General features: G+C 36.7%; 1 protein-coding gene across 1 annotated transcript in view; it reads left to right on the top strand.

Annotated features, from left to right (window-relative positions):
• LOC136886138 (max-binding protein MNT) overlaps positions 1 to 17,008 on the top strand; it is a 150,934-nt gene extending 133,926 nt beyond the window's left edge. The window contains exon 10 of the mRNA XM_067158880.2: positions 8,922 to 17,008. Within this exon, the coding sequence (XP_067014981.2) occupies positions 8,922 to 9,065 (144 nt within the window). The 3' untranslated portion in view covers positions 9,066 to 17,008. The remainder of the gene's footprint in view (positions 1 to 8,921) is intronic.
• Positions 17,009 to 20,832: the final 3,824 nt, after the last annotated feature.

Here is a 20,832-nt window from a genome sequence, read left to right as displayed (position 1 = left end):
AATATTCTCTCCGCTATGAGCTGATAATACAACCTAAAATGAAATAACTATGAATTAATATTAGAGTATCAATCACTGTCCGGCAGAGATCTCGCCCTCATTTCCTATCAATATTAGGGTTCATCGGGATTCAGCAATTTCATTTCTCGTAGTTATCCTGTATATTGATACAGTCACAGCTCGCATCTAGGTTTCATACCCATGGACCATCTTGTATGCTGATGATGTGTTCCTTCTGGACCAATCTCGAAGGAATCTGGAAAAGCTCCTGTAAATTTGGAAAGACTGTTTAGGTGCTGGAATTTAGTCCTGCAGGTGTTCTTTTACGTGCAACTAAATCTACCGACATGAGGCTTCAAATACCACTGGACTGAGCCAAGATCAAATCTGCCAGGTTGGAGTCAGAAGGCCAGCGCCTCAACCATCTGAGACACTCAGCCCGGCCATGAAAAATAAGTATCTGCAATGTGGCTTGCAGACTGCTGGTACCATTTGTATCGACGGACAAAACCTAGTTAAAGTGAACCACCTGAAATACCTTGGATCACTTAGCCCCTCAAATGGGGAGACTTTACCAGACATCCAAGCATGAGGAAATGCTACAAGGCTGAAGTAACATCAGGTCACTGTTGTGCTATCTTCTTTTTCTTCTTCATTTCCTGTTTCCAGTTTTCTGGGTTTGGTTGTGAATCAAGGACCTCTACAGTTTTCTCTCCCTCCACTACTCTTTTCTTTCCTCCAACATTTTTTCCACTTTTCCTCCTCTCCCCCTCTATACTCTCCTACACCAAATCCGTCCACCTCTTTTTGGGCTCTCCCCATTGTCTTCCTCCCATTATTTTCTCCATAAATACTCTCTTTGGAACTTTTTATCTTCTTCCATTCTCAGCATGTGTCCATACCATTTCAGCCTATTGGTCTCTATTTTGTCTTGCAGTTTTGGGAATCCTATTCTGTCTCTGACTTCTATGTTTCTGATTTTATCGCTTCATGTCTTCCCAATCATTCCTGTAAGGAATTTCATCTTGGCTGCTTGAATTCTGCTTTCATAACATTTTGTTTTTTCCATGTGCCTGCTGCGTATGTCAAAATTGGTGTGTAATACAGTAAGTACAGAATTTTCTTGCATTTCTCTGCAACATCCCGGTTCCAAACTGTACCTCTCACACATTGGTAAAACTCATTGGCTTGTTGGATTCTCTTTCCAATTTCTTCCTTTATTTTCCCATCTTCAAGTATACTCCACAAATACTGGAAACTTTTCACAACTTCCAATTATCTTCCATTTACTTCAATATTCCCTCTTTCTTCTCTATTACCTCTTATCATCACTACTGTCTTACACTTCTCCACACTTACATTCTATAGTTCTCTATCTCCCGATTTCATACAGTAACTTGTTCTTGTATTTCTATTTCATCTTCTCTCCATATTACTGTCTCGTCTGTAAAAGAGCTGTGCTATGTGACAAAATTCTGACCTACCTTTATATTCGTCCTATCTTATGTTCCTTTCCTTGTTCCTCTTTCTCTATATATGACCCAATTACTCAGTAGTGTGCACATTGCCACAACTTCTGTAGTGCCTCGCATTTAAAAATAATCAAAGTTTTCATTATCCTTTCTTTTTCTCTGGACTTTCCACTTGGTTACTCTATGGAACACAGCATAGAGCAAAAGTGAACTCTTCAGCATTGCTAGAGATGGCCATTTTTCCACATGACAAGAAACATTGAGTTATCTGATGCCTAGCAGTATGTCATATTCATATACAGTAGACGTCCGTTATAGCGAGAATTCACAACGGGGAAAAATTTACTCACTATAATGGATTGTCATTATATCAGATTTTTTGTAAAAATCGGGAAAACCCCCATTCACATTAAAATCAGTATGAAATGGCAATCAGTTTGTTAAAAACTTGCATTTTCGCGGATAATATCCACAATACGGCTCACTTATTTGTTGTTTTTCGAAATCTGATACTACGTGAAAGCGTGTGTTTAATTTCATTCAGAAAAAAGTATATAACCGTATTTCTCCGAATCCAAAACGACCCCCACTTTTTCCTTAAAACATTTTTAATGAGGCTTAAAAAGTGCTTTGTAAAATCATATGAATGTTTTTCTTATAGAGTACGCATTTTTAGACTATTTGTAGACTTGAACATTGGCTTTAGTTATGCTGTATTTTTTGTGGCTGTACAATTATGCTTTATTTCAGCGGGTTTAATAACCATTAACTTAAAATTGGCATCATAAGATCGAAGGGATCTCGCTGAAAATTTGCCGTTAAATACACATTCCACACGTCTCTACATGACGACAATCCATCAGGAAAATATTCTTGCTTACTAGAAAACTGTTACTTTCACTCAGCGTCAGATATAACTGGCTGCCGCTACAACCACGTCTTGCTTGCCGGATTCGGACAACTTCAACGGCTAGCGATGTAGTGTATAGGTGTTAATCGCGGAGTTTTGAAAGTCAACAAATGAGTTTATTGCGCCGCGGTATGGCAATTCCGCTCTTGCATTTTTGTGCACATACCTCACAATTTCATCTTCGGCTTCTTTAAAGCGTCCTTGTTGCGGGCCACTGAATGCATTTTTTGTGCAGTACGCATTTTTAAGCTTTGTCTTCACGGTAACGCCGAATATTGGCTTTAGTTAGGCATATGCCATATTTTCTTGTAGCTGCAAAATTATTATACATTTCCGAGTGTTTAATAGCCATTAACTTAAAATTGGCATCATAACATCGACGAGAACCCGTTGAAAATTTGCCGGCAATACCTATTCCACGTATCTTTAAAATACGACGATCCATCACGAAAATATTCCTGCTGTCTATAAGACTTAATTTTACTAAGCGCCAGGTAGAGCAGACGCAATATAACTCTGGTACTGAGTAGCCGTGGCCTTTCTAAGAATTCGAAGGCTCGCATGTTTTGATGCCATTCTGCATATTTAAGAAACGTTTTTGTAGAGGATAATAGAATGTCATTCTCTCTTCACTATTTCCTGAGATCCAGTGACGTTACACACAGGCACTGTACAACCGGTCGCCGCGGCTAGCGATGTATGATAAAGAGGCGGTCGTTTATTGTCATAGAGTTTTGTCTGCGCGCGCGGTGGGGTGAAAAGAAACAGCGTGGTTACTGCGGTAATTGCCAGTGGTGTTCATTACTATCAGGCCGCGAATGCAAAACGACCCTTGATTTTTCACATGAGATTCTGAGAAAAAATGTCGTCTTGGATTCGGAGAAATACGGTATCACTCCAGAGGCTTCTGTGGCAAACATTTCAGTTTTCTTCTTCAAAAGGCTTCACGTAACCTAACCGTATATGTACCTATCATGAAAACCTATTTGAAACGCATGTAGAGAAATGATAACCTCCTCGTTAAAAATTGACATACCGGGCGAGTTGGCCGTGCGGTTAGGAGCGCGCAGCTGTGAGCTTGCATCCGGGAGATAGTGGGTTCGAATCCCACTGTCGGCAGCCCTGAAGATGGTTTTCCATGGTTTCCCAGTTTCACACCAGGCAAATGCTGGAGCTGTACCTTAATTAAGGCCACAGCCATTTCCTTCCCATTCCTAGGCCTTTTCTATCCCATTATCGCCATAAGACCTATCTGTGATGGTGCGACGTAAAGAAAATAGCAAAACAAAAAATATGACATGAGAATAGCTTTCCGAAATTTAACCCTTTCGCACTCATCGGCGCGAGAGGTTATGGCGAGAAAGCTCACGGCGCCGATACATCGGCTCTGTCCTATTTAGGGATTTTGGTCATTTGCGTGGTTGTTAAATCGTAACAGTTAATCGTGACGGCACCTTAAAGCGTTGAATTTGCGTTTTACTCTACAGATATATCCACCAGCGATACAAAATATTTTTATTTTCAACAAATGATATCTGTTGACCGTGAATGTTTATGTTGTGGTTATTTGAAGTTGTTATTGCATGGATCTGTTTTAGTTGGCTTATGAATACAACAATTTGATTTTGATATGAGTTTAGTTTACAGTATATTTCGTTTCTTTGGTATATCGTGTGTTCGCTGCACTTTGCAAACTATAATTTTACTCCTTTTCATAACTCCGTTGCTGCACGTGCTTTTCAGATGATTTAGACAGTAATAATGACCTTCTTTTGCCGAAAGTGATTCGCATTATGTGGGAAATGACAGAGTCACAGGTGCTCACCGTGCATCGGACCGCAAGGACCTGACATCGATGACCGTTACATGTACACTAGATAACTTTTTTGCCATGCTTCATGAGTGAATTGCAGCATACACATAATACTGATATCAAATTATACGGAATTAAATGTTCTTTCTTTCACGTCTAAGAGTAAAGAAGGAAAACGCAATAATGTCTGATTTTTCAGTCATTGAAAACCAAAAATTATTTTTTTAAATTTATTTTCAAAATTTAATAATTTTTGTTGGCTTGACCAATAACAATACGTCCTAAGTATATTCATTTCTGAAATGCTCATAGTTTCCTGTATCAGTGTGATTTGTTTTATTTTAATGTGTGTTAAACTGTTTGCGTGTTGATTTTTTGTAATTTTGGTTCGGAAAATGACAGAAATTAGTCTGAGTGTCTTCGAGCAAACCCCTGCATATAGGCTGAGTGCCAAAGGGTTAACTAGACGCGAGAAAATATAAACTATCCTCTGAAATCAGTGATGCACCTTGCCATATCTTGAGGTGTATCACATTCTTACTTAATTTCAGTATACGGTATACCATTAAAATTAAGAGATCGTTTACTTCAGCCTTTATTTTTAACCAGTTAACAGCTGCTGTTGGTCACGTTATTTTACACATTTATTACGAAAACGTGTTATCCTCTTTCATTTCAAATTTTCTTTAGAGAACAGCAGTCGAGGGGTATTACTAATAGACTCCAATATCGCCTTTGAATGTTGAAGAGAGAGCTCGCAAATGCAATTAGCGCAATAACTATAGCGTACCGAAAATGATCAATCGCACTTTATGGCAAAAGTTTCAATTTTGTTATTCAAATAGCGTCATCTATCCTAACGTAACTATACTATATGTATGATGACTACATACTTCAAACGCCAGTAGAGAACCTACTCGTCATAAATTTACATGATAATAGCCTTTCCGTAATTTAACGGACGCGAGAAAATATAAACTAACTTCGTAATCAATGACGCACTCTGCCATATCGTGCGGTGTAGGCCTATCTCATTCTTACTTAATTTCGGTATTTAGCATTAAACTTAAGCGATTATCTTTAACGAGTTAACAATGGTTTTCAGACACGTTATTTACACATTTATTACAAAAAACATGTTCTCTTTCATTTTCCTTGCGGAAGAGCAGTTGACGGGTATTACTAATCGACTCTGACATTGCCTCCGAATGTCGATGAGAGAGCTCGCTGGTGGGCATAGCGAGAAACGATACGGTGCCGAAGATGATTGATCAAATGCAGTATAATGACTGGGTGCATAAATATCGGCAACGGAAAAAATTGAGCGCGCATACTCGCTCGTAATAACGGATGCATCGGTGAAAGGGCTCTTGCTGTAACCGAAGGATAATACACAGTTTGATATAGGAATTTTGAAGGGACGCACAAAAGTTATCATTATAATGGAGTTCTCGTTATATGACGTACTCGCTATAGCGGACTTCTACTGTACATAAAATTATAATTTTTGTCTGTACTCTCCAAATTTTTTCCTCATTCTGAAGTGTACAAAAGTCTATGCTAGGTTAAAGTTAATTTTTGTCTGTCTGTTACGACATCGTGGAAAAATGGCTTGACAGAAGTTCTTGAAAGTCTGTATTTAACTTCAGGGTTAGGCTTTATATTATTAGTGTACTACTGCATAGCAATATTAAGGGAATGTCTAATATCTCCATTCATAGTAGCTGTACTTTATACAAGTTGTATAAATACCGCATTCCATCGTGTAGTCATCGCAATTGCATAATGGTCGCACCCTTATTTATAGACAATTCACTGTATAATCGTTATATGAATATTTCTGTTTAAATATCTGAAGTTGACTTGTACATTTTTAAAGTAGATTTATTTATGATACCCTGTAAACTGACCACAGACCGAAAAATTTAATCATCTCTTCCATGGTTACTGCATCAATCAACATCATATTTTCATCATCTGCTACTATTTCTTCAGAAGCGTTCTCAGTTTCCTCAGAATTACTAAGCATTTTAAACTGCCAAAAATACACTGCTGTTCACAGCTTGAAAATAAGATCTACAAACTCAGTCTTAGAAAATATCGACAAGTATGTAATTATTTCAAACTATCGAAACTAAGTATAGAAATGGATATAACTAGTTTCCCTGTATTTGGTTATCATCAGCAGGATATATAAGCAATTACTTGAACCAGTGTTCTAAAATTTCTGTAGATGTGCTTAGTGCTATGTTGCACACTCCCCGGTTAAATGCCCTGAAAGTTGCTGTGTCCAGCCGTTACCATTTTAGTCTTCATCTAATGGTCATATTGTATATTTTTACTTTTTTAAAAAAAGTGGTGATACTGCAATGAAATGTGGTATAGTTCTGATATTTTGTGTTTCCTACAAGAAATACAGTAACTAGAGATGCAACTTTTAGGTTTTTCATTACAGTAGAACCTTGATAATTCAAAATCGGTTAATTCAGAATCCCGCCTAATTCAAAGAAGAAACATGAGATACGGTTTTGCATGTTATTTAAATTGTTTAATTCAAAATACGGATAATTTGTAATTCGAGGTACAATGTCGGTCCTATTACCGAAATTCAGACTTTTAATTCAAAACTGCCTTTACATTTTAAAACAATAGTATATTACGGAGTAGTAGGGGTAAAAGATCTCTATAGATCGACGCCCCGAACAAATAGCATTGGAAAAAAAAAAATTACAGAGTAATTTAAATTTAAAATGTATCCGTGTCATGATAGAACGCATCTTCCGGAACACGCAGGGGTAGCTTTCTGCACTTTTACGCACTTCGGTGTGTCTACAGTGTGCTTCATCATTGCTAAGTTCGAGTGAAATCTGAATTCCTTTGTATTCAATGTTTTAAGGAACGCCGTAATATCACGCAGCAAGCAGCGTGCGCCTGTGCGGAGAAACAGAATCCGCGAATACTGGCAATGCCTACAGTTGACGAAAAAGCGTGGCTCATATAATCAATTCATAGGCACTGAATAATATTGTCATTGCCGATGAAACTGCATTGCTTTTCTGTAATGCCGAGCCCAAAAGGTCTTATGGTTTTTAAGGAGAAAGTGACAGCCGGGAAATCGTACAAGGTAGGGGGTCATGGTACTGTGTTGCAATGCACACGGAAGCGAGAGAATTCCTCCCATCGTCATAGGAAAGTTCAGTAAGCCACAATGTTTTATGGGCATCGGGTACTTTCTGTGCAAATACAAGGCATCTAAAAATTCAAACGGTAGAGTAATCCAAAAAATAATGCATTTGCACAGGGGAACCAGCATAATTTATCCTCGTCTTTGAATCGTGTGATTTGTTTTGTTTCATTGTGTGAGGTTATGTTTGTCAGTGATTTATCAAAGTGCGTTATTTGAACATTGTAAGTGCACCTTGTTGGATACATTTCAGAAATAGTTTCTTCCATGGCATTTGAAAAGTTTAAACTGTGAATCAAGGTGATTGCATGCATTAATGGGTCTTTTAGAATACTTTGCGACGCGGCAAGTGTTTACATTTCTGAAGTACGAGAGAAGTGCCATGGCGGGAAATAGTACAAGGATAGGGTGAGTTCGATTAGCCATGATGTTTTAAGGGCATCGGGTACTTTCTCTATAAGTACAGAGTATCTAACATGCATACAGTACAGTAATCCAATGAATAAAGCACTTGCACATGGGAGTCAGCATAGATTTTTCCTCATCTTTGAATCGTGCTTTCTTTCTTTCTTTCTTTCTTTCTTTCTTTCTTTCTTTCTTTCTTTCTTTCGTTGCGAGAGGTTATGTTTGTCAGTGAGTTATCCAGAGGCATTATTTGAATACTCTACATGCACCTTCTTGGATGCATTTTGGAAATAGTTTAAACTGTGAATCAAGGTTAACTGGCCTTAGAATATTTTGTAACACAGCAAGGGTTGGCACTTCTGAATTACGAATTGGCGGTTAATTCAAAATCACGTATTCGAAATCCGATTTTTGAGTCCCAGCAACTTCGTATTAACAAGGTTTTACTGTATGTGGAAATATTAGTTCTTTTCATAAGGTGTGCATAGCATTAATTATAGAAAAGGCTAAAGGGGCATATCTGCATAAATGTTATTGAAAATTGAAAAATTGATGTTATTATGTCTTAAAGGTAAATACAATTTCAGTGTCAAATTTCATGATCCTCTCTGTTACCAGCCACAATTTTTATATTTATTAAGAGGAGACCTGGACTGGTACAAAATGTTGGAAGAGGAATGGTTGAAGGAGAGAGGAAGGTGGAAAAATGCCATAAATGCCCCAACCCAGCAGGAGTTGACGGTGATGTATTCCACTTATATATTAAAAAAAAAAAAAAGTGGAATACAAATTAATAAAAATTGTGTCTGGTAACAGTATTAGTTCATAATGAATTAATTCAGTCACACACAAAATCTACATTAAAAAATGATTATGTTCAAAATTATTTTTTCATTTCTGTTACTTTACTAATATGCCCATGAAAAATGTTCATCCATATTGGAGATAGCATAGTGTAAAATGTCCAGATTTGTTTGTTTTGATATGTAATGACCCATTTACATTTAGTATTGATATTTAAGATAGTCTGCTATATTCAATTTCTAGTGCTCAAATTTGTTTCTACACTTCCTACTGGGAATTTTGTGTTGCATATAAGCATCAGTGTGTAACATTTTCTCTTACTGTCTTTGTCAGATGATGACAACGACCCCACTGCTCAAATCTGTGGGCCCAATGCCAGTGATGAGCGCTGCCCAGTACCTGAGCGAAGCCACTCTCGTGAAACCCGTTGTGGTCGTGAGTTCGGCATCCGCACTGCCTCCACATACCAACACGTGAGCTGTCGCCCCCAACCATCAGCCCTGGGTACCCTAACATCACCACAATCTAGAAATGCCTTCCAACAAATGTATGTGTGTATGTGAAGTCTCCCATTTACATTTCATTTGATTTTAGCTGGACTTGCACGGGTGGAGATATACAATCTCAGTTTCGTCATGCCGGGTTTAATTAATTTACATGGCAGTGGTCGATCAAGATTGACGGATAGAAATAACTCGTAAAGTTGTGGAATGTATTTTGAAAAAGGATAAATGGATAGAAGGTTGTGAGCAGTTGAAATAAAGTAAACCTGTAATTTAGCACTCTTCCGTGATATAATTAGTAAACCAAGAATGTAAACCAGACGGATGTTGCTAGTTCTGCGGGCAGAGTAGTGATGAATTAATTTCACTAAACATTATTACTGTTTAGGGCATTTGATTCATAGCAAATTTGAAAACTTACCATTTATACGCATATAATCAAATTAGGGAGATGAAATTCTAAAAATAAAGAATCAACTTGGAAATTAGCTTTGATTTGTGTCAAGTGTAAGAAGTTAATCCTACATAAACAATCCATATTCTTTGGACACTGTTGTAGCAGCGAGTGGAATTCTACAATAACAAAGCATGCGAGATACAGCATTTAAAAAAATGTAGTGTAAATATATGCAATAACATTTTTAAGTCAATAATTAGATGCTTCCTTACTTGTATTTATCATCACTTCATCATTGCTGACAGAGAATCATTGTTATTGTTGTCATCTGCCCATAGAGCATCAAGTCAAGTGAATTTGTGGTTCAGCATTTCTTAGATTTTAGCACCAGTGGTAATGGAATGGAGTCCCATACATATTTTACCCATTTACAAATCTGAGTAGCATCCACCCGTTTGATTTTTCTACTTGGTGTGAACTGATGTTAAACCTCCAGTTATGACTACAGCAAGTCTCTTTTCCTGTTTTGCAATTGCTGTCTAACTTCTTGAGTCATATATCAATGGAAGCTGTCAAAGACAAACATGTTACATAAATTTAATAGCTCGTCTGGACAGTGTTGCCAGGTGCATAAACGGAAGCTTTTCTCTATCAATGAAAGAGCGATAAGTAGAACTTGTTGCACTTGCCGCCATACCTAACACGATTCACACCTCTCTTCTAACTAGGTAACTGATGCCTTGCGCAGTGTTGAAGTATAAAAGGATTCAGGTGTTAAAAGGGCAATAATAACCTTATCATGAATAATTCGTGCACTTTGCATTTTTCGGTGCCAGCTTAAAAAAAAAAAAAAAAAAGCTCCTATGTTTTCTTGGGAGCTAATCCATTTTATTTCTGGTGTGTCGGTGAAACTCAGGTAAATTTGTTTCTCATTGGAAAACGGTCAGGAGATGGTCAGCATCCACCATTATTGAACCTGGACTGTGGCAAGTAGTACATTCTTAAGACCGATAGATTTTGACACAAACAAGATCTGCTGCAAGACAGTCATCATTCATGCCTGGTATGTAACCTCAGTCACCACAGCTTCTTTCCCTTATCTCTCTTTCTTTCTTTCTTTCGTTCTTTCTTTTCCACAGGCTTGAATATTGGTCCTTTCCTTTCTCTTGCCTTTTCTATTGCTTCTGTCTTCCAAGCTTTCGGTGAGGTATGAGTCTTTTGGCAGAGTACACATCCAGTTGACTTGCACCTGCTGAGACTTCAGGCCCTTTCTTGGCTAGCATGTCTGCAAACTTGTAACCCGTGAGTCTTACATGGCTCAGATCCATTGGAATACTAGTTTTCCAGAGAGATTTCAGAGATCATATAATACTTTTGTGATCTTGATGAGTGTCTGTTCCAAGATAGTGCCTGAATGATCCCTGGTAGAGACCAGAAGTATAGCAGTTAGGAAAACATTGGGTTGGTATAGTAGCTTCTGCAGAGCTAGGTGGATTGCTTTGATTTCTCCATCGACATTTGCTTTTGTCTTATTGGGAAAGGAGATGGCAGTAAATCCCCGCCCCTATTCGAGCACTTGTTTTTTGGATCCATCACTGTATACTCGCAGCTATTTTCTTTCTGGATACATGTTGTCCGACACACTAAGGGCAGAGCATTTGATTAACTTTTGTAAGGTTATGCAAGAGATTCTGGTGACTTGGGTTAGTTAACTTTGTAGTAGGTTGAATTTCAAAATATATGCACAGAGTATTCGCACATATGTGGTAACTCGTCAGACTTGAGATGGATCAGACTTTTTTCTAAGATGGTTCGTCAGCATGAATTTACCCTGCCATTAAATTTGAAGTTTTCTTTCCTGTTTTAAAGAGTGGAATACCAAAAGATAGGAGCTGTTCAAAATCAAATGATGTGAAGTGGAAGTTGTGATGTATAAGAGGAACTTCTTGTGGTGATCAGTGTAAAAGTACAGTAATATCATAACGTGTTAGTTCCTTGATACTTCTCGGTAGTTGTTCATATGTTGTGTTCTCTTTAGAAAACAATGTGAGAAATCGTAATGTTCATTATTATGCATGTAGATGATGATGATGTTATCCACTTTTCCATTTCATGTTTAAAAGAATGATATTGTGCTAAACTACCAAAAAAAATTAATGCATGTTATAAAAATGAAATTTTTTAGTCAGTTGTTGCATGGTAAAAGTATTTTCCTCTTTACAAAAGGAACATTGGATATGAAATGATTACTGAGATATCTGTATGGACCAATGATAATTTGTAAGTCGTGGGCTGATGGTTTATCTGGCACATCTCTTTTTTTTTTTTTCCCTCACCCCCGCCCCTACGTGATGTGCGTGTTTGTGTGAACGTGAGAGTGAACAAAAAAAGACTTAAAAAATTATATTAAATAATTCGATGTGATATCTCCCCTCTTCGATGTCTGCCATTGACTCAATCGTGCGTTTTTTTCCCTAATGCAATATGTACACTTTTTTCTTTTATGTGCATCTTCTTGGTATGGGCAATGCTAAAAAAAATTATTAAAATATCACAAAGTTCTGAATAAGAGTTTTATCTTTTCAGAGAGAAAAAAGTAGCCTTGTTGTCAACGTAAAAGTAGAGTTTATATATATTATATATTTTTTTCCCTTGCTGTTGTCTGGGGAATGTTTTCTCCAGAACATTCGTATAGTAGTAATATATAATTATATATATGTATATCATTGCTCATAAACACTTGTTCTTTACTAAGAATGAGTGGTGAAGAAGGCCAAAATGATGTATGTATGTGTACACTCCACTACTGCCAAGAAATATGTATAGCTGCTGTCTCGCCCTGTCTGAGAACTCTTGATGTAAAGCACCAAACAGACTCGGACAAAGGAGCTAACCATTACTGACAAGTACAAAGTTTCCATATTGACAGTCAATTTTGTCTGTTTTTTGAAAGGAAAATAGGAATATCATTGATTGATCTGGGTACCATATCTGAAGTTTACTCCCTTGCTTAGGTAAATGTTTTAAATCTGTTTTTACATATGAGACAGATTTTTTGCATTATGCAGTTACTGTGGTGCATATATAATTTTTTTGATAGAATGCTTTTATTTGTGTTTTCATTCAAAAGTACTTGTGGGGAAACTATTGTACCCACGTATTGTTAAAATAATGGGCTTATCTAGGATCAAGACCTGTTGGAAGATGCCTTTTTAAAACGAAAAGACTTTTTGATCCCAAGTTTGCATATGTAGTTTCTTATTGAAATTACTAAGTAATTTTTAATAAATTTTTTATGATGTGAATTGTGTTGTGAATTTTAAGACAGGAAATTTTGTGTTGAAGATCTCCTTTAATGACAACTTTTCTTTATCCCTTATTTCTCGAGGAGGGCTTGTGTTTTGTACGGTACTCCAAACTCCTAAAATGTATTTTGATCAAAGCATTAATTATGTGATCTTTTTTGGTATCTTTTATATCTTCTTTTTCTCTTTTCTTCATTCTAATACAGCATTACATTTATCTCATAAATAAGTGAGACTTTGTTAACCAGCATTAATCCATGTCTTAATAGTTACTGGGGCATCAGACTGAAATCAAAATTACCATACTGTATATATATGAATAATGTGCACTCCTTAAATTTAGGAGGAGAAATTAAAAAAAACCTCTCTAGTTTGTGTCTTATTTACAAGAAATTAATCCCACGTTTCAAAACAACGTGCCATTATCTTCGGCCTCGTCATAGTTTTCAGATGCTGTTGTTGGCGCACGTGAGATTCTACTATTACAAAAACCAAACTTGTTAAGTTATTATTTCAAAAAATTAATTTAAATGTGTGCCTTGCTTCTTAAGTTGATGATTACATGGCCACAAAATACATGGTGATTAGTTTCTTTCATTAAGTTGAGTTTTGCTTTTTCGACTGTCGTGAATACAACTGTAGTACAACTGTACTTTCTTTTTACTGCATAATTTCTAATATTCTCTGCATCTTCAATAATTCAAAGCTTTTCTTTTGTCATGAACGAGTGATGACAAGAACTCGCTTAATACGTGAATCACTCCGTTCTTTTGACTAGGTAAACTGGCACTGTGTGCAGCAGTGATGTATCACTGGATTAAGGTATTATAAAGGTGGTAACAACCTCACAACAAATACACTCATCTCTGTTTTTGTGTGCTATCTTTAAAAAAAAATCATGGAGGTTTCATGTATATATGGTATACAGAAGAGTTGAATTAATGAGGAATGTTAAAGGGTCCCCATATCTTCTCCCCTCTTTGTGCAAAGTAATGGGAAAATCAGATACAACATTTATTTATGAGTTTAGAGTACTGTATGAACGTAGTGCTGGCATTATTATATTGTCCTGTTGTTTTGGAATGTAATTTAGTTTTGTGTTTTTCATTTAAAGAACTCTTTATAAAATTGCCTTATTCTTGTATGCATATCTGGTGAAATGAATTGACTAGAGAGGATTTTTTCTTTTCTTGTCATTTGTTATGAGGAATATATAATCATAGATATGCTGGCAGGAAGGTCAAAGTGATGGTATTCTAAGGTACAGTGTACAGTACGTTGAGTAAATAGTACCGAGGCAGAAAATCTAATTGAGCAGGATATGCAAAATAAATTTGAAGCAGATTTTCTCACAAATGGCTTTACTTAAAAAATATATATCACAGTGATGTTGGCAACATACTTCATAACTTAACACAAGATTCAGTATTCCAGTTAGGAGTCATTATCACATTACCATGTTAGCAGAGACTTGTAACCAATTGGCTAGTGAAATTCATCACCACTGTCGTCAGCTTACAGTTCCTGTTTGCCACGATAAGTCCAACTGTAACTGTCCCTTGACATATGAGGTCCACTAGTTCTCCATACTTTCCTATAAGACTAAGTATATTGTCAATCCCAGTTCATGCTGTCTGTTCCTGTGAGGTTGGTGCAAGGTCTCATGGCCCTGCCTATCATCAGGTCGTAAGTCATCACACCTGGTACGAGTCTGCTCATGTTGGTGTCTTGCCTAAGCATCTTGCATACCAGGGCACTTACTTGCATTGAAAGCAAATTTAGAGAACTTTTACTGACTTGATGTTAACTCCCTTAGCCTTTAACAGTTCCCCTGCTTCACCTGCAAGACAGAAGCTTTCTGATGAGTTTATGTGACATTACCTCCACAAGAACTTCATCAACCTTGGTTTGTCATTTTTGTATTGACCACCCAATCCTTGTCAAGGCAGTTGCAGGTAGTTTTGTCTGCTGTCACATATGGTAGTAGGATGTTCCTGGCCTGACATTTAGTCTGGAAAATTACCTCAATTTTCTTAGGAAGTATGTCATTTTTTAAATAAATGTAGACAGATAATTTTCCTTCCTTCTCTTGGATCTATATTCATCATGTTCTTAACTTTGAAGGAATGAGAGTTATCAGTACCTTTTCACTCCCCTAAATTTTCCTTTAAGCATCATCAATGTTCCTTATTTTACCTCCTGACAATTAAAAAATAATATATTTTTCCCTTTTGTTAATATGGAATTCCTCTGCTGTCTCATTCATCCTGATAATAGTTTTATGTAAGAAAGATAATTCTTCTTCGTTAACTTCACTCTTCAATTCTTTTGTAGAAAAGCTGATTTGTACGAGTATAAATTGTTTAAAAGTTCAAGAGAATTTATGGAAATTATCCTTTTTCAGATTGTGAATTTATACAGATTAACAAAGGTATTTTGTTATGTTTTGATGCTCATTTGGATCTCTGTGTGTTTATCTTTAGGCATTACCTTGCCTTTTGAGGTGATTGTTTCATTTCATCTTGTCACTTTGGCCCGTACTGTCATACATGCATACTTGAAAGGCAGTAAAGACATTCGTGTTTTAAATTAGTAAAATTTTGAGATATCATCAACATATCACTGCCTCTGTTTAATAAGTAAAGGAATGAAAATTACTTACATCAAATTGACTATAGCAGTTTAATGCTGTAGTTGTGTTATGGAATTTCTACCTATATATTCTGGACTTTTAAACTGGGATTAATTGGTTAAAATTTTGTCAACCTTATATTACCTCCAATTTATGCTTTACGTTTTTGGTAGTCTCAAGGAGAATGGTTGGTTCGTATTAAATTTAGAAATTGATCATTCACAGGTGATAACTAATTAAATCACTAAATTTGAAACTTTGAAATCACTAAATTTGAAACTTTGAATTCTCTAAAATATTTAACAAAGATTCTTCTGAAGACTCCTCAAATTTGTGATAAAAGCTTTATATTAATAGAAGTTGAGGGTATATTGTTATTATTCCCTGATTTTAAGAGTTAACATTTATTTAATATTTCTTTACACAAACTGATATCCCAATGCAGCTTTGTGTTACTCGGAGGATTAGTGCATAAAGTAGGATGTTCATTTTAACTTAAGACAATCGCTGGTCTCTGATTTGGTATTGGAAAATGGCATAAGCTGGATTCTATATTAATTATCGGAAAACACCAGTTAAACGTTGATTAGGTCTAGGCATGTGTGATACTCATTGTTCTAAATAACCTTTTTAGCCATTGTAGAATAATTGTTTCTGAATGAAATAGCAAAATACATCTTGCAACTTCCTTAAAAATAGTTCTTGTTATTTTTCGAAATTGTACAAAAATACTAATGAATGAAGTTAAGTATTAATAAAGGAAATTAATTTCCCAGCATCTTATAATTTTTTTCTAGAAAGGTTGACTTAATTTTGAAACTCTTCTAACAGTGAAGAATTTGGTGATTATGATTTTTGTGTAGAAAATGTATAAAAGAGGCAGTGGTGTGAGCTGAAGTATATACCATGCCAGATCTTTCTCTATAACTTTGGTAAAAGAAAGAAAAAAAGAAGGCATTGATTTTGTCTTTAATATGCTTGGTAGTACACAATTGTTAACATAAGCAAGGGATTGTGATAGCCAGATGAAGAAGTGCCTGGACCACGTGTGCGACAGCCAAATGGACGAAAACAACGGGGATGTGGTGTGTGTGATGCATGTGAGAAGTGAACTGGAATATGTTCCGCAGGTTTGTTGACAAGAATAGAGATTATGGAGTGAACTAGTAACAAATAATGGTAGTTGTACTTTGTACATTTTCCTCTCGTCTCCTTGACCTATCTTGTGAATGTGAGGAAACTTGCAAAGAAAGTTTTCTGTGGTGCTTTAACTCCGAAATGTCTTCGACCTGCATTTCTTTGTTTAGAGAAATGTTTAAAAAACTCTTAAAAGCATATTATGTGTTAAGAGGATGTCTGTGACAAGTGTATATTTGTGAGGAAGGATGAAAGTATTGTATATAGTTGAAAGAAAAAAACAAAAAAATGGATTTAAAGGTTTCATTTTTCTGTTAAAGAACTGTTACATGTATTTAATTGTAAATAGAGGTAATTGTAAGAAACAAATGAACTACTCTTGAGAGAAGGAAGACATAAAAACAAATGAAAAATGCAATAAAGAGAAGTCCAGTGAAGAAATTTAACTGTAATGTTCTTTATTTTCTTAAAACCCAACTGTTTTTTGTGCAGATTTTTCCCACTCTTTACTAGTAGTTAAATTATGCATACTATATATTTAGTTATACCATATTCACTTGTCTATAGCACCCCACTCCCACATTAATTTTCAACTTCAAAAGTAGGGGATTGTATTAGTTGAACATTTTACATAATATAGGTTAGGTTGACATGGTTTAAAAGCAGATAAAGACACTTCCTAACACCTTTGTGACGTAAAGCAACTTGAAGTAACTTTGAAGGAATGAGAGTTATCCCCTAAATTTTCCTTTAAACATCATCAGTGTTCCTTATGTAAAAGCACCTTTACATCAACACACAAAATAGTTACATAAATCATTTATACATTATGTGATATTAGCACATTTTGAACGCTTTTGAATCAGCCCCTCGTGCATTACCACAGCTGACTGGTCACATGACTAAACAAAAGGCTGTGCAATGTCCAAAGTCTTTAATTGCTTTGTCATTATAATCTGATGGAAGCTGCAGACAGAGTGATGTCCTCTTCAGCAAACTTGGTCCAATTCAGTGCTTAAAGCGTTCCAACCAACCTCTACTTGTTTTAAAATTCTTCCCCGCAATACCATGCCCTTGTGCAATTTCTTGCGCTTTAAACTGCATCATTTCGTGATTTACAGCGTTGCCATCTTCTCTAACCCACTCCAAATCTTTTTCCTTTCTTCACACTGTGGAAGGAATTATATGATTGATCTTTCTTTTTTCCTTGCTCTCAATAATGTGTGTCTCTGATTACGCCAATAACAAATCGTATACGGTTGCGCTTCATATTTACGACTCTTCGCTCTCCATTTTCTCCAGCATGATAACACGTTCAACTTGAAGGATGCCGTAAAACTTGCCCTTTTGCTCATTTCTACTCCTGCTTGTGTGTGCTGGATGCTTCCTAATTACACACTACATGCGGCTGTGTGGGATGCAGAGCTTATGAGCTGGAAAGGAATTGAAAAAACTTGGGTAAGGGGAGAGAGTGACGAAGGCCAGGACCAATACACAGGTGGTGCAGAAGCGTGGGTTTTGCAGTTAACTGAAATGTTGCACTTTTTGCCTGGTCACTTGAAGGATTTTTGTGATTATTTCGTACCAATTCTTTTTTTCTCCCGATCTTCTTAATTTCCCATTTCTATCCTTCTGGGTCGGGTTGTCAATCGAGGCCTTCCACAGTTTTCTATCTCTCCTCCACTCCCTTCCTCCAATATTTCTTCTACTTTTACTACTCTCTATACTCTCCTTCACCATATCTGTCCACCTCTTTCTGGGCCTTCCTCGTCTTCCTCCTATTATTTTCTCCATAAATACTTCATTTGGTATCCTCTGCTATTCTCATCATGGGCCCATACCATTTCAGCCCAACGGTCTCTATTTTTGCTTTACAGTTTAGGGAATCCAATTCTTTTTGTTTCTGATTTCATCCCTTCAAGTCTTCCCAGTTATTTAGTATAAGACTGTATCGTTTAAATACGGTAGTTGTTTGTCCTTCCGTTCTTCTCTTTGGGCGTAATACGGGTGATGTAAAATTTCTCAGTCCAATCGGGAAGATTTAAAGCTTAAAGAGAAACCAAAGCAAAAGTGGAACCATTCAGAATTGCTAGGCGGGCAATAATTCCATTGTGGAGATTTATCTCCCGTATGCAGCTATCAGACTGTGCCTCTTATAATGGGCTTCTGGTAAGTTCACCTGCATACACCCCAGCGTCAATGGGTAGGGTCTGACACATCCCACTCTGATGAGTCTAGTGTCAGACCTAAGACGAAATGCTGGTTAATAGAGCAAACGCCTGAAAAGTCTTACATCTGATATGTTTTTGACATGCTCTATTGATGAAAAATATCTAATTCCCTCCATGGGAACTTAGAATTTTCCATTAAGTATTAAAGTGCAATGGGCCTAGAGAATTAATGGTGTATGTGAATACGGTATATGTGGCTCACCTTGGACAGCGTGCTGAGAAGTTTGATCTGTGAAAAGGAGATGCGGACTAACATGCTGACATGTGAAGTGTAGTGAGGCAGATATTAGGCTGGAGAGGAGCGGGGGGGAAAGAAGGGGTGGGAGGAGGGGCAAAGTTTAAGGCAGGTCTTGTGAACAGTGTGGTGGGGGTTTGTAACGTGATAGGATATTGTGTATCACGCAGAATACTGAACGTCTATTCGGAGATCAACACATCAAAGAGGATGGTTTTTAAACCTCTCGAATTACTAATCAAATTCCACAAGCTTAATTCATATACTAGGCCTAAGTAATAGTGGAGATAATGGAGGTTTCATCTCGATTTTTATCAGAGATCAGTGCTGCCCTCTATAAACATAAAATTCTGTCTTAGATTTAAAATAAACAATACAATACAGCCCTAAGAGGTTTTGACTGGGAGGTGAAGAATGATGAAAATAATATGCATTTATATGAAACCACATGAGGTCACTCCATGTAATATTTGTGCTGGACAAAGTGGAGGTGGGACAGGTTTTCCTCCAGGTATTCAGGTTTTCCCTGTCATCTTTCATTCCAGCAACACTCCACTATCATTTCATTTCATCTGTCAGTCATTAATCATTGCCCCAGAGTAGTGCAACAGGCTTCGGCAGCAGGCACAAATTCGTATCCTCGCCGCAAGATGGGGGCTTCGTTCATTCCATCCCTGACCTGGTCAGTAACCGGAAAACAGGTTGTAGGTTTTCATTCATGGAACCATTTGAATTACAACAAATTTCATATTATACCTAGGTGTTGGATAACATCAGGTTTAAAACAAATTTAACCCCTCAAGAGAGTTAAATCTGGAAACAAACATATTCATTCATTCCTCCGAAATGGTTTAACGTACGAAGACAAAAGTTCCAAATAGCAGGATATATTTTAAATCCTAGGTGTGAAATGGGAAATACTTTAAAATGTTCCCTCCCTAAATGTTAAAATGGAGTTAACTCCAGAAAAAAAAATTATTCATCCCTCCAAAACTGTTTGACATACAGAGTTGTAATTGTATGAGAAGGTTCTTCTTTTATGTTCTAGGTTTAAAATATCGTATACTTCAAAATATTTCTCCCCTAAGGGGTTTGGATAGTGGTTGACTCTCAAAAACACAATATCCATTCTTCTGAAACCGTTTCAGGTATGAACTTTAATTTTTACATGAAGGGTGGTTTTTCGGTATCCTAGATGTTAATACATATTTAAAAACATTCATCCCCTAGAACAGCATTCATTCTGCCATTACTGTTCGACGTACAAAATCAAAATTTCACACGGTCGCTTTTACGTCCTTGATATTAAATAAAATAGGGTTTCAAACATTCCAATTCTCCCGAACGTGTTTCAAAATGAGTGTTAGATCAGAAAATAATCATTCCCATAAAACTGTTTGACATACAAATTGAGGATGTATTTTACAGGCTCAGCCAGCAGTGGACTCTCCAAAACGTAAAACTTGACTAATAATGTTCAGTTTAAAACCGTAGCAAAGCACGGGTATTTTGCTAGTACAGTATATAGAGAGATATTAACATGAAAAGGAACACTTAATAGGAGGTCGGCATGGCAAGAAGGAGCAGTGAAAAGAGAGAAAAACAGAAGTGAAAAGACAAGAAGGCAGATCGTCTCATATTTCACTGAGCTCGATAGCTGCAGTCGCTTAAGTGTGGCCAGTATCCTGTATTCGGGAGATAGTGGGTTCGACCCCCCACTGTCGGCAGCCCTAAAGGTGGTTTTCCGTGGTTTCCCATTTCCACACCAGGCAAATGCTGGGGCTGTACCTTAATTAACGCCACG

Source organism: Anabrus simplex, chromosome X (genome assembly GCF_040414725.1).
Source record: "Anabrus simplex isolate iqAnaSimp1 chromosome X, ASM4041472v1, whole genome shotgun sequence".
NCBI classification, from domain to species: domain Eukaryota; kingdom Metazoa; phylum Arthropoda; class Insecta; order Orthoptera; family Tettigoniidae; genus Anabrus; species Anabrus simplex.
The sequence above is the reverse complement of the archived record's forward strand: the minus strand, read 5'-3'. Positions and strand labels throughout refer to the sequence as shown.